Source organism: Kogia breviceps, chromosome 17 (assembly GCF_026419965.1).
Source record: "Kogia breviceps isolate mKogBre1 chromosome 17, mKogBre1 haplotype 1, whole genome shotgun sequence".
NCBI classification, from domain to species: Eukaryota; Metazoa; Chordata; class Mammalia; order Artiodactyla; family Physeteridae; genus Kogia; species Kogia breviceps.
This window is the reverse complement of record NC_081326.1, coordinates 59,451,811-59,464,294: the sequence shown is the minus strand read 5'-3', so window position 1 is coordinate 59,464,294 and position 12,484 is coordinate 59,451,811. Positions and strand designations below refer to the sequence as shown.

At 40.9% G+C, this 12,484-nt stretch overlaps 1 protein-coding gene across 1 annotated transcript in view; it reads left to right on the top strand.

Moving 5' to 3' along the window:
• The window catches only part of ENPP2 (ectonucleotide pyrophosphatase/phosphodiesterase 2), a 106,412-nt gene that overhangs the window by 24,590 nt on the left and 69,338 nt on the right, over nucleotides 1-12,484 (top strand). The window contains 1 exon segment of the mRNA XM_067018118.1: nucleotides 7,185-7,287. Within this exon segment, the coding sequence (XP_066874219.1) occupies nucleotides 7,185-7,287 (103 nt within the window).

The window sequence follows — 12,484 nt, the reverse complement described above, 5'->3', positions numbered from 1 at the left end:
CTTACTTATTGATTGTTTTTGTTTGTTTTTACAAATTGTACTCCTTGAATTTCCACATTTCTGAGAAAGTGCCAGAGAGAGAAGGGAGGCGGCTGCTTAGATGGGATCCTGGCTTCCCACTCCCACTAGAGCAGCTCCAAATTTAGATGTTGGTATTCACTTTGAGATTTTCTTTGAAAATGAGGTTTTAATGCTTAAAAAAGTGTTTCAAACCACTGAGTTAGCCCAATAATCCTGCTTTACAGATGAATAAATATGGGCTTAAAGGGACACAGCTAGTTAGTAAGAGAGCAAGAATTCAAGTTCAATTCAAGTTCCAATGTAAACTTCTTGATGCCAAGTACTTCATTAGGCAAACATTTATTGTCTGTTTGTTATATCCCAGGAAAGATTCAAAGCTCCGTGGAGTGCAAGGATGACTGGCCCCTGCATTTGAAGGACCACAAGGGATAGAGATGCCTAAAAAGAGATTATAGACAGTATGGGAGGCCCACTGCTCTGCACGGGAAGGGCAAAATCAGGGGGTGCTTCACAGAGGAGTGACACCTGACCTGAATCTTCACGAATATTTTGGAGTTTGCCAGGGAGAGTAGGTGGAGAAGAGTATTCTAGGCTAAAATAACAAGCTATATTAAAGAACGAAGATGTAGGAAAGCACAGCTTAATCAGGGAATAGCAAATAGTTCTCAAATTAAGAGAACTTACCCTTTATTTAGCATTCTCCTGTGTCAGGCATTGTGCTAGGCAATTTACATGGATTATTTCATGTAATGTTCTTAAGAATCCTATGAGCTAGATACAGATGAGAAAACTGAGTCTTAAGGTGGAGAAGTAATTCACCTAAGCGTCACGTAAGGTGTCACAGTTAAACAGTGGTAGAGCTGGGATCTGAATCCAGGGAGCTTAATTTTGGATTTAGAGTCCTGTGCACCTTGCTAAGCAGTTTGAATTTGATCCTCTAGGTCAGTGGTTCTGAAATTTGCAGCAGAACCACCGGATGGGCTTGTTAAAACATAGATTCTGGGCTCTACCCCTGAGTTTCTTAGGTAAGACCCAAGGATTTGCATTTCTAACCAGTTTCCAGGTGATTCTGAGCCTCCTGGGGACCACACTTTGAGAACTGCTGTGATAGGAAGCTCCTGGAAGGTTTTCAGCTTGGGGAGAAAATCATCAGATTTGCCTGTATTTTATGCAGGGCTCTCTGGGTAAGGAATGGAAATGAATTACAAGTTGGATAAGAGAGACCTCAGTGAAATGGTGTTTGTATGGGGAGGAGAGTGCACACAGGAAGAATAGTTATGAGATGAACTTCTAATGTGTGTCCAGAAGAATGCAGATGAAGAGATAAATCGAAAAGTAATCACACAGAAAGATAATTTAGGTATTAATGGCACTCAGCAGGCTCTGATAAAGGGTAGTAATAATTGTAATTAATAATGAGACTCTGCAGACATGGTTTCTGATTAGAAACAAGAGATGAAAGGATTGTAGAACAAAAAGTGGTTTTAAGGTCTCCATGAAAAGAAGTTGGAGAGCAGGGTGGCTGTTGAGGTAGCTGTGTTTTGAACGTGTCGAGTTGAGGCCCTTGTGTGGCCTCATAGAGAGACATCACGCTATAGTGGGAAGAGGACCAAACTGGCTTAGGAGGCGTGGTTTCTAGAAACTCAATCACTCATTCTACCATTTTGAGATGTCACCTACCTCCATCTCTTTATCTACAGGTGGAGTTGGCAACAGCTTCTCAGCCTGCTTATGTGAGACTGGAGGGTAAAGGCTGAGCGTTTTCAACCTTGTGCTGATACTTTTAGTAAAACAATTTTCTCTAGTCACATACCCACCGATTCGTGCTCAGATGTTACACAGTCCACATGGCAAAGTAGACTCAAACGTCTTTCATTCACCTGGACTTTTACATGCACGTTTCAGAATAGCCAAAAAAAAAAAAAAAAAAAGACTTAAATTGAGTTTGAGTTTTAAAATGTTTTATTATAAGCTAGGGTTAGGAACAAAGCTGAGTTATTTCCTGGGGTGTAATTCTTCTTAACCTCAATTATGAATAAATGTATTTTCAAGTGTTTCAGGTCTACTATAACTTTACTTTAAATCCACTGTCTTAGAAGATTTTTAAGACTACTGACACGTTTTAAAGCTATTAGCGCGATCCCTTAAGTTAACTATTTAATTCTAGAGTGTTAGCAAATGGATACATGTCTCTAAGTCTTTCTTATAATCCCATTAAAATTTAAGAAGTGACTTTACTGGTCATCACGATCATTGCGTATTCATTCACTCAGGAGTCATCACGTTTAACGCCTTCCTGCCCCTCAGCCTCCATACCCAATGCATTAACAAGTCCTTTTCCTATAACTCTCCCAGTTTTCTGCCTCTCCACCAACACCATAATTTTCTTGGTGCAAAATATCACTCAGTGTCTTTCGTCTGGATTACTGCTGTCATTTCCAAACTAATCTACTGTATCCATTTGACTCCCTCCAATTCATAACCACACTGTACAGAGATTAATGCTTCATATCTAATTAAGCTTCCACCAACTTAAGCCCTTTAAAGGCTTTCCAAAGCTTTTAGGATAAAGACTATACCACCCTGCAAGACTGAGGAGGCCCCACATGGACTGACCTCTACTAACCTCTCCGGTCTTATTTCACTGCAGGCTCCCTTTTATCTCCCTGAACTAGTCAAACGGGCTGCCTTCTCTTCTGGTGGATGCCTGGTGTCTCCAGCCTACAACATTTGCGGATCCTGTTCGCTCCGCCTAGAATCCTTTTCTCCTCTCTTATCTAGTTACTCCCCTCTATCCCTCAAATCACAGCTCATCTGACACTTTTCAGAGTCTTTCGTGACCTTCTTGACCACGTCAAACCTGAATTACACGTTCTCGTAGCATCATTGACTTCTTTACGTCTGTGCTTGCCACGGCTGCAATTTTACATTTATTTCTGTGTCTGTTTGATTGATATGCAGCCAGGGGACTGTGTTTGGTTTGGCTCCTTGTATAGAACTAGTGCCCAGAAGAGTGCTTGGTACACAGTAGGAGCTAATGAGCATTTGTGCGATGAATGCATATTCTTAGAGAGTGTTCCAGTGCAGGGGCTCATGTTTGGATTCCATTGGGAGTAAATGTAATGCATAGAAGTTTATGATATAAGTTGATGTCATTGAAAGAGGTGACAGTGTTGATTTCAGCTTTCAATTGTGTAATAAGTAATAACACAAGTACTGTTTTCATTTGAATAGGCGTATGCTATTTCTCCACTGGAGAAACCCCCGGGACCATAGATTACCCGTAAAACTTTGCCTCTGTGGTTTAAACTCTTAAGTGGTGTCTACTTTATACATACAGGCAGTCCTGGGTTGTGGAAGCGATTGAGCCTGCTTGTTTTTCTATTAGCTGTCATGATTTTTTGCTCCATTTAGATTGGCAAATCCCTTTCGCAGAGACTGTTGTCCGGTTTTTATTCTGAATTTTCTAATAGTCCTCAACCGGAGCAGAATTGAAAAACAAGTCTTAAAGTGTTTTAAAATAGGATAGGAAGAATACACATGCGTGCGGTTTTCTTACTTTCCTGGTGTATGTGCTGTAGCGTCTGCTAAGTGGTACCCCTGAAAATCAGGTGGTCAGTGACTGTCTAACCCCATAGTCTTAGCAGTATCCTGGGACTAGAATTAAGTCAAGTCAAGGCACCATGACTGCAGTTAGTTTTGCACAATGAGAAGCTGGACATTGATAAAGTTTGATGAATGCTTCATAATTACTGCAGGAGGCAAGAATTACAACCCTCAATTACAGATCTTTCAAATCTCACTGTTAACCTCAAGCCCTCTTACCTCAATCAGGGCTTGGGAACAAGGATTCACAGAAGTATTTCATGAAAAGATGGACTGTGCATTTGTATAAATGCAACTACTGTATTGCAATTAAGCAATACACACACTGCTGCTTCGTACCACCAGCAAAGTAAATAAAATACTGTTCTGCCGCTTACACTTTGGAGATGATCCCCACGGAGGAATAGCCACGGTTTGTCACTGAGATTGAAACTTTAATGTCCAATTAGTAGCGAATGCTATTAATGGTATATTAAAATTACATTATGAATTCGATCAAGCAAGTCAACATTCAGGGCAGAAATTAATTGATTCCGAGTAATTTATTCTAATGCTCGGTTGTTCCTACATTATTTGTATCAGAATGTGGTCCTTACATTGCTTGTTATCAGAATAGCCCATTGTCTCAGTTCTTGTCTGGCTCCTGAACTCCCCCTTTCTTCTCCCCACCTCCTGGAGCTAATGAATCAGAATCTTGGGGTTTAGACCATAAGCATCAACATTTTTAAACAAGTTCCCAGGGTCATTCTTATGCCCAATAAAACTTGAGAACCACAGAATGATTTTTGGGGCCTGAGACTTGCCAGATTTGTTTGGGTTCTCTTCTGCCAGGGGGCAGTGTTCTCCGAAATATGGCTGGATTAATAAACCAAGCTGAAAGTTAATTTTAGTCTTTCTCATACACTTTCTTGTTTACTGACCCCAACCATGGTTGACCTTATACCAAAAGTCTTAAATACCAGAGCAGGTGAACTTTCTTGACTCGCTTTTGTTATAGAAGGTTTTAGACTATATTTCGGTCATTTTAGTTGAGTTTCTGGACGTGCGGTATGCGTTGTCAGGCTTTTTGGTTTTCTCAATTTTAGATAATGAGGGGTAATTTTATTTTGTGTTTGATTTGATGCCCCAGATGGGGACTTTGGTCCTCCTCTTGACAGTCAATTTATAACGATGTCTTTCAGTAAAATCCTGTGTAACTGTGTTAGATGGGGGGGGGTGTGTGTGTGCACGTGTGTGTGTTGGTATGAATGTGTTCCGTGCACACAATGACCTGGTAGAAGATAAAGTTCTTTGGCAGATGGTTAACAGAAAGAGTGGCTGAGTTCAATCCTCTTAGATAATTGGTAACAAGTGCTGTACAGAAACCAATTCTGGATCAACCTGGCTATTACACTTCAGACTTTTCCCCCCTGCACAGCTAGTCTGCAGGTCAAAAAAAAAATTCATGGATAATGTTCAGCTTCTGAGTCTAATTTTTTTTCAAGGGGAATCTTCACTGTCCTCATGCTGGATTTCTACCGTCAAATGTCAGACAGATTCGAAATCTGCTGGACTCTGGTGAGGGCCGGGGAAGTTGATGAGGGCGGGGGAGCGCCTTTGGGACACCGCGGCATGCAGTGCAGTCACAGGATTGCCTTGGTATTTTCCTTTTAGCTTTAGAGTTGTCCTCTGTGAAAGCAAGCCTGCATCTTGAAATTGAACGTAAAGAGTAAAAAAAAATCTTACGTGGGGTTAACATCTTTCATAAGCCCTGCTAAATGCAGGCCCCCAAATCATTTCAGTATGGCCCACAGACTAAAGCAGGAGCCTTCTACAGAAAAATTCACAAGCCTGCCATCTCTGCAAGACTGCGAAATGAAAAGGACGTTAGAAAGGCAGCTAACATTTTGGCAGTGTTTTTTTCTTTTGCTCAATTAGCTTTTACTAAATTCTAGAATATCTAATGAAACCCAGGACTGATGTGCAAAATCCACCATAAACAAGTTCTGGCTTTTGTGCTATCAGGTTTTATTGGAGCTGAGCCACTGCTTCCTCAGTAATTTGTTGCATGGTAAGCGCCGTTATTTGTTTACATACACACATATGCTGTGTGTAAGAACCATGGTCACCGGGTCCGGCCAGAGAAAATCCAAAGATAAGCTTTCCTCCCTCATTCGAATCCTAAAAGTGTACAGTATTTAAAGACCTCTCGGCTTCTGAGGCCTTGATTTCTTTTAGAAGTCTCCAGATTGCCAACGAGGTTAGTGAAGAGACTTTCCTGCTCACGATAGCATCAAAGGGCACAGTGTTTGGTGGCTAGATGATAATTTATCTGGGAAAAGCCTAGGGAAGCAGTTCTTGAAAGCTAAATTCTTGCTGCCATTGAGATTTCCTTCCTCAATTCAATCCTTCATAAAGCTTTCCCATCCCACCCCTGCTGCTCCCGTACCCCTCCCAAAAAAACAAAAACAAAAGCAAAAAAAACCCCCCAAACCCCAAACCCAAGCTGACAGTTTTTTCGGGAGGAAGAGGCAGAGAGACGTGAAGTTATATCGTCCCTCCTCACCCGGCAGAAGAACCCCGTGCTGTTTAGTTGGCATTCCCAGCGTTTTGATAAAAGTTACTTCTCTAAACTCTCACAACAACATGGGGAAACATAATGCTATCTCCTGTGTTTAGTTACAATTGTGGGAGATTTCATCGTGAGAAATGTTTGCGGAGTCGGGAGTAGCTGAGAATGTGGCAAAAGGGACAGGGTCGTTGAAACTGCCAGAAAAATAAATAAATAGGCAAGACAGAGAAAGTTACTAGGTTTATAAATGATAAAACTTTCCTTTAAAAAAAAATAATAAAGTCGTGAGGTTGGCTACATTGAATAACTACATTGTAAACCTTAAAAGCTTAGAGCGGGTAGAAACCCTTTTATGGCTCTGTTTCATTTTTATTGGATAAAATGCATTTGGTTTCTTTTTTTAAAACCATGTTTTTAGGAGGGAAGAAAAATGAACATGCAGTGTTATTGGCTACAGCGACATAAGAAACCCTTATGTTACCAGAGGAAACCACATGAAAGTATCTGTGTGTCAGGGGAGGGACAGATAGGGGGTGGAGAGAAGGAGAGGGATATTTCAAGCTTCTTATGCTCAGAGCTGCGATTTGTGAACGAACTGTGATGAAATCAAGCTGTGGACAAATCAGAGGAGCCTGTCAACCTCCCAGGTGGGATTACTTGTAGTTAATAGACTGGACTCGGAGCCCCCAAAAGCAGTGCATTCAGTGTAGGCAAACAGAACACACTGCAAAAGGCTTTCCAAGAACCCTCTGCCATGGCCAGGAGAAACTCCTGCCAGCTGTATCAGGTAGGAGAATGACAGAATGCCAGGGGAAAGCCTTGGTCTTCAGAGCTGCTTCCTGATTTTGAATTTTCGTTTTGTTTCTAAAATGAGGACAGCGCTGTATGGTGCCTCTGGGAAGTTGTAAGATTGGGTGGTGATGTTGAAGTCATCTGCATTGCCTTCCTGGCATTTGACTTAGGCTTGTCTGGCTGCATTGACAATTTGAGCTCTTTATTCCCTTAGGTAATATCCCTGTTCACCTTTGCTGTTGGGGTCAATATCTGCTTAGGATTCACAGCAAATCGAATTAAGAGAGCAGAAGGATGGGGTGAAGGCCCTCCAACAGGTAAGAGAATTTGATTTATTGTCATGTGGTATGAGATGGAGTATTTGCTTCCAGAAAGTTCTGACCTAGAGAAAAATAGGAATGGAAGTTAAAAAGGCAGGGAACTCTCTTTGTGAAACTTCAGGGCTATGAGATTAAGATTTACCTAGAACAGGAAAAATATAAAAGAGAGGAGGTGCTTAGAAGGGTTTACAAGATTGAGTTGCACTCATTGATTTTTCTTTTGGACTGAGGAGCGGTAAGTTTTAATAGTGCGCCTTGACTTAACTAATAGAACTGAAGTGAAAGAGTTTCCTTTTACAATACACTGTGCCATAAGCAGTGTGGGAATTCTGTGTGTGTGTGTGTGTGTGTGTGTGTGTGTGTGTGTGTGTGTGAATCCTTATGAAGGAGCTCCTTGTGCAGATGGAGGGGCTTAACTGACCAGGTCTTAGGTAATGAGTTGGTTAATTTCATGGAAATTGGAGCTGCTGATGGTTTTATAAATTAAAATTACATAGGAAGTAATGGGTGCTCTATGGGGCAATCTTTTCTTGACTTTTCCTGACGTCTCAGCAGGTTTGTCTGCCTTCCTGTGCATTTTGTGTTTCTCTGAACTGTATTTCTTGACCTGATTCATAAGAGACTCTCACCTGTCTCTGTTTAGCCAGCATGAGCACTTATTAGCCCAGTTATGATCCATACGTTGATGGAATACTGAGTCTTCCTTACATCAAGCAAGTAACTTTTGAGTAAGGGTGAAAAAATTATATTAGAAGTAGTTTAGTGAGTCCAAGTGGGGTGTGCTTGGGGCAAAAAGTGAGAAAATAGGGCTTCCCTGGTGGCGCAGTGGTTGAGGGTCCGCCTGCCGATGCAGGGCACACGGGTTCGCGCCCCGGTCCGGGAAGATCCCACGTGCCGCGGAGCGGCTGGGCCCGTGAGCCATGGCCGCTGAGCCTGCGCGTCCGGAGCCTGTGCTCCGCAACGGGAGAGGCCGCAGCAGTGAGAGGCCCGCGTACCACAAAACAAAACAAAACAAACAAACAAAAAGTGAGAAAATAGATCATAAAAACTGCACCCCCAGGGAGCCAAATGGACAGAATGAGTTGTCTTCTGTTGGGGACGGGGAGGAAAGTAGATCACTAGGCTGGAGAGTCCTGTTTTTATTGGTAACAAATGCTCTCTTCAAAGACTTCTTTTTCTTGTTCCAGACGAGTATAACTACCATTCACACTGACTGTAACTGTTCAGACTGGAAGGGGGGAATTGGATCCTTCGTTTGGTCATGTGGGCAAGCTAACCTCTTGAGAGCTCACTGCTGGTTCTTTCCAATGGACCCTAAGGGAACTTTTTTCCTGTTTTGTATTAATATATTACTTTGGCTAAAACTGATATTAAAAGCGATTTCCACGATGAACGTTGTAAAACAATCAAGTCACCCATTATTTTCAAAGTTGACTTCTTTGGAAAATGGTCATGAAAGTCCTGGACTGGCACCCCGGATCTGTATCACTTGCTGGGCCATCTTGGGGAAGTCGCTTGTGAATTCTGCTTCCTTAGTTGTACGACAAGGAACAGGCCTAGATGATTTCTAATTTTCATTCTGGATTTGAAAAAAAAAAAAGCCCGTGGTTCTGTCCACTCTGTTTCATTGCCTTTTGAATGTGTGTGCTCTCTTCAGGAGAACTTGAAAAATATAGACCAGATTTACTAATCCTTGAATATATTTTGTGTATAATAAATTATTTCCATACGTTATTAAGAACAACTATAAGAACTAATGGATCAATGCTACTTCTGGAAAAATAATATAATCTAAATTATCATCTATAAATCTAAGTGATCTTAAACATACTACAAAATATTTGCTTCTTGAATTATTTAATTAAATCATTAATTATTTTCAGCCTTTATGGTATCTTCTAAAATAATTTATTGGTGAAAATTCTACAGCTAAGAAGTATTAGTCTTGGGACACAACGCCATTTAAGTCTGAGTTTTGGGATTTTGGTATACCTGACACTTTTTATTTTAAATTTTCTGTTGGCTATAGCTTACCGGCTGTCTAGGCACTGTGGATGATTTCTCCTGAATAAAGACCAAGATGTACTTTGGAAACTGGGTGAGAGCTTAGTGCAGAGAATTTAAGCATTTTCATCTTTTTAAATGTTTTATGTGCCTGAAGTGGCACATATAGTTGGTGAGTCTGTCAGCAAAGCCTACACATCGGAAAACACTGGGTGAACGATTACTTATGTATTAGAACAAGGTACTAGGAGGAAAGGCTGCTATGCTTATTTTCAACAACGCTTTCATGTTCCAGAGAAATCCTGGGAAGCTAGATGCTTCGCGATCTTTCCACCAAATAGAAGGAACGTACAGGGTATTGACCTACGGCCAGCTTCAGACTGACCAGAGCAAGACCTCTCGTTCACAAGCATTCAGTTTCTTGTTTAGCAAATGTAGGTTCCCCGAGTCCTCAACCGTAGCTGAGAATGTTCTATATTCACGCACACCCTTGCTGCTGCACTACGGACTGAGGTGTTAAGTTTCAAGGCTGTGGCAGTGCAAACTGTTATAATTAATTAGCTAGCACTCTTGTTAGCTGGATTTTTTTGCTAGGATGTTGTGATCTATTGGAAATCATGGTAGAATAGGATTTCCTCTACCAGATCATAGAAGACCTATAGATTTATTAGAAGATATGAAATGAGCAGAGCTAATTATAATTCTGTTGGGTAACTGTAGTGGGCCATCAGGTAAATGAAATGGCTGGAATCACTTTTCAAAGAGAATGTAAAGAATATGTGCAATTCAGTTTGACATCCTTGTCCCATACATCTGATGTAGCCAGCTTGATTTACCTTTAAAACTGCAAGCGAATGTATGTGTATACAAGTGTGTGTGCACTCTTGTAATGTGCATATGTGTATGTCTGTGGTGTGATGGTGGAGTCTATTGCACTGAAGTTGGTGATACATACTCTTCCAGTCTCCAGGGGGAAACGGGATATCCTCTGAGAGAAGCAAGTTAGTACTTGAAAGACAAAGGGAAATTTCTAAGCTTGTGAATAACTGGCTAATACAGACTAGAAAGCTCAGTCCTCATTCTACAATGAAAAGTCACTTAAATGATAGGGTGGCAGCATGTAGGAACTGCAAAGCTGACATATCAGTCATTACTCTGCAAGGAAAATTAAGGGGACTATCACGTTATGGGATTTTATGTTAAATCTAGTGTAGAAATCAGAGGGAGTTTAAGTCAATGGAATGAAATAATTTGAATTAGAATTTAAGGAGGGCATGGATTTTTCAGTTCATTGTTAATTGGTGCTTTGGTGCAGTGGTTTTTCATTTATCTTAAAAATGATACAGGGCTTCCCTGGTGGCGCAGTGGTTGAGAGTCCGCCTGCCAATGCAGGGGACATGGGTTCGTACCCCGGTCCGGGAAGATCCCACATGCCGCGGAGCGGCTGGGCCCGTGAGCCATGGCCGCTGAGCCTGCGCGTCCAGAGCCTGTGCTCCGCAACGGGAGAGGCCACAGCAGTGAGAGGCCCACGTACCACCAAAAAAAAAAAAAGATACAGAATCTTCTATCTTGTTGCATTAACCAGAAATCTTCATCTTCAGTAGAGTTCAAATACAATATATCTTCCAAGATCATATCTTAAAAAGAACATCTAAAATTCAGAACTTATGTACATAATTTGAAAAATTCTTTGTTAGTGAAAATGGTATTGTAGTTATGGTCAGATGATCTGAAATTGCAGCTAGGCCTTTGCTAACTCAAGTTAGGCCTAGAGCTCTGCTCCTCCAACCAGGAAAATGGGGGTAATGTTGCCTCTTTATCCGAAAAGATTTTTGAAAACAAAATGCCATGCCAAGACTGATGAGAATATAAAGTGTTAAGTATATGATGATACCCTTAATTTACCTCCAATTTTGTTTGAAGGTCAGTGTCTAAATTGTTATCCTATCAACTTGACAATACCTGCTGTATAAAATGATGTTTCATTGTTTGGTAGCAGATTTGTAAATCATTCAGACTTACACTACTGACTACTCTCATAAATGCTATTTGAGTGGTTTATAAGTGAAATTAAAGTCTTAAATTTCATTCAAGTCAACTAGAAATCTGTTTTCTTGTAGTTTATGAGGTCTTTCTACATGAGGACGTTGTATTTAAAAATACATTGAAAGTACAGGTGTTTGAAAACTTCCCAGGTGGACCTATTTATTAAAAAATTTATCTATGAAATCTGGTTCGGAAGCTGTGAAGAGGAGAGAATAGTGATGCCTAAGTAATAGGTATTTATAGAAAGTGATGTATTTAGGAAGCAGAGATACAGACATGCAGGCCTGCATGTAAGTGCTGCTTTCTAAGGGATGAGGTCAAAATGTATGGACACCAAGGGGGGGAAAGGGAGGCTGGGGTGAACTGGGAGATTGGGATTGACCTATATACACTACTACATATAAAATAGATAACTAATGAGAACCTACTGTATAGCACAGGGAACTCTACTCACTGCTCTGTGGTGACTTAAATGGGAAGGAAATACAAAAAGGAGGGAATATATGTATAATATAGATGGTTCACTTTGCTGTACGGGAGAAACTAACACAACATTGTAAAGCAACTATACTCCAATAAAAACTTTAAAAAAAAAAAAGAAAAACAAACGAACAACAAAAAGAAAAAAATGACTTCAGTACAAGAAGGTATGACCAGAAAGAACGAATCATATACTCCAGAAGAGGCATCAGACAGTATTAAATCCTCGAGTTGAGCGGTATGTTGAGTGTCATTCACATTGTCTGCCTCCTTTCCTTTCATTTGGTACTTCAGACAGGGCAGGAAGACACAGGAGAACCAGATCTGTTTCAATGCTCTTGAAAAGGAGGCGACATAACCACAGTCCGTTTCATTTCAAGCCTTTAGTCTCACTGTCAGGAGATACTAGGGCTGGGAACCATGGAGAATGGGAGGAACAGAGAGGGTGTCATATCGCAAACTCTGAATGCAGGACCAGACAAAACTTCGAAGAATCGTCCAGCTTTATGCTGAGCTAAATGTTTTCAAACTTAAATACAGCCTCCTTCACTGGCCATCATTCAAATCTGAAAATTTCCATTTTGCAGAGAGAGTTGGAGGGAAATATGATTGGGACTCCAGGATGAAGTAATGTTTAGGTCACAACTCTTGTCATGAATTAGGT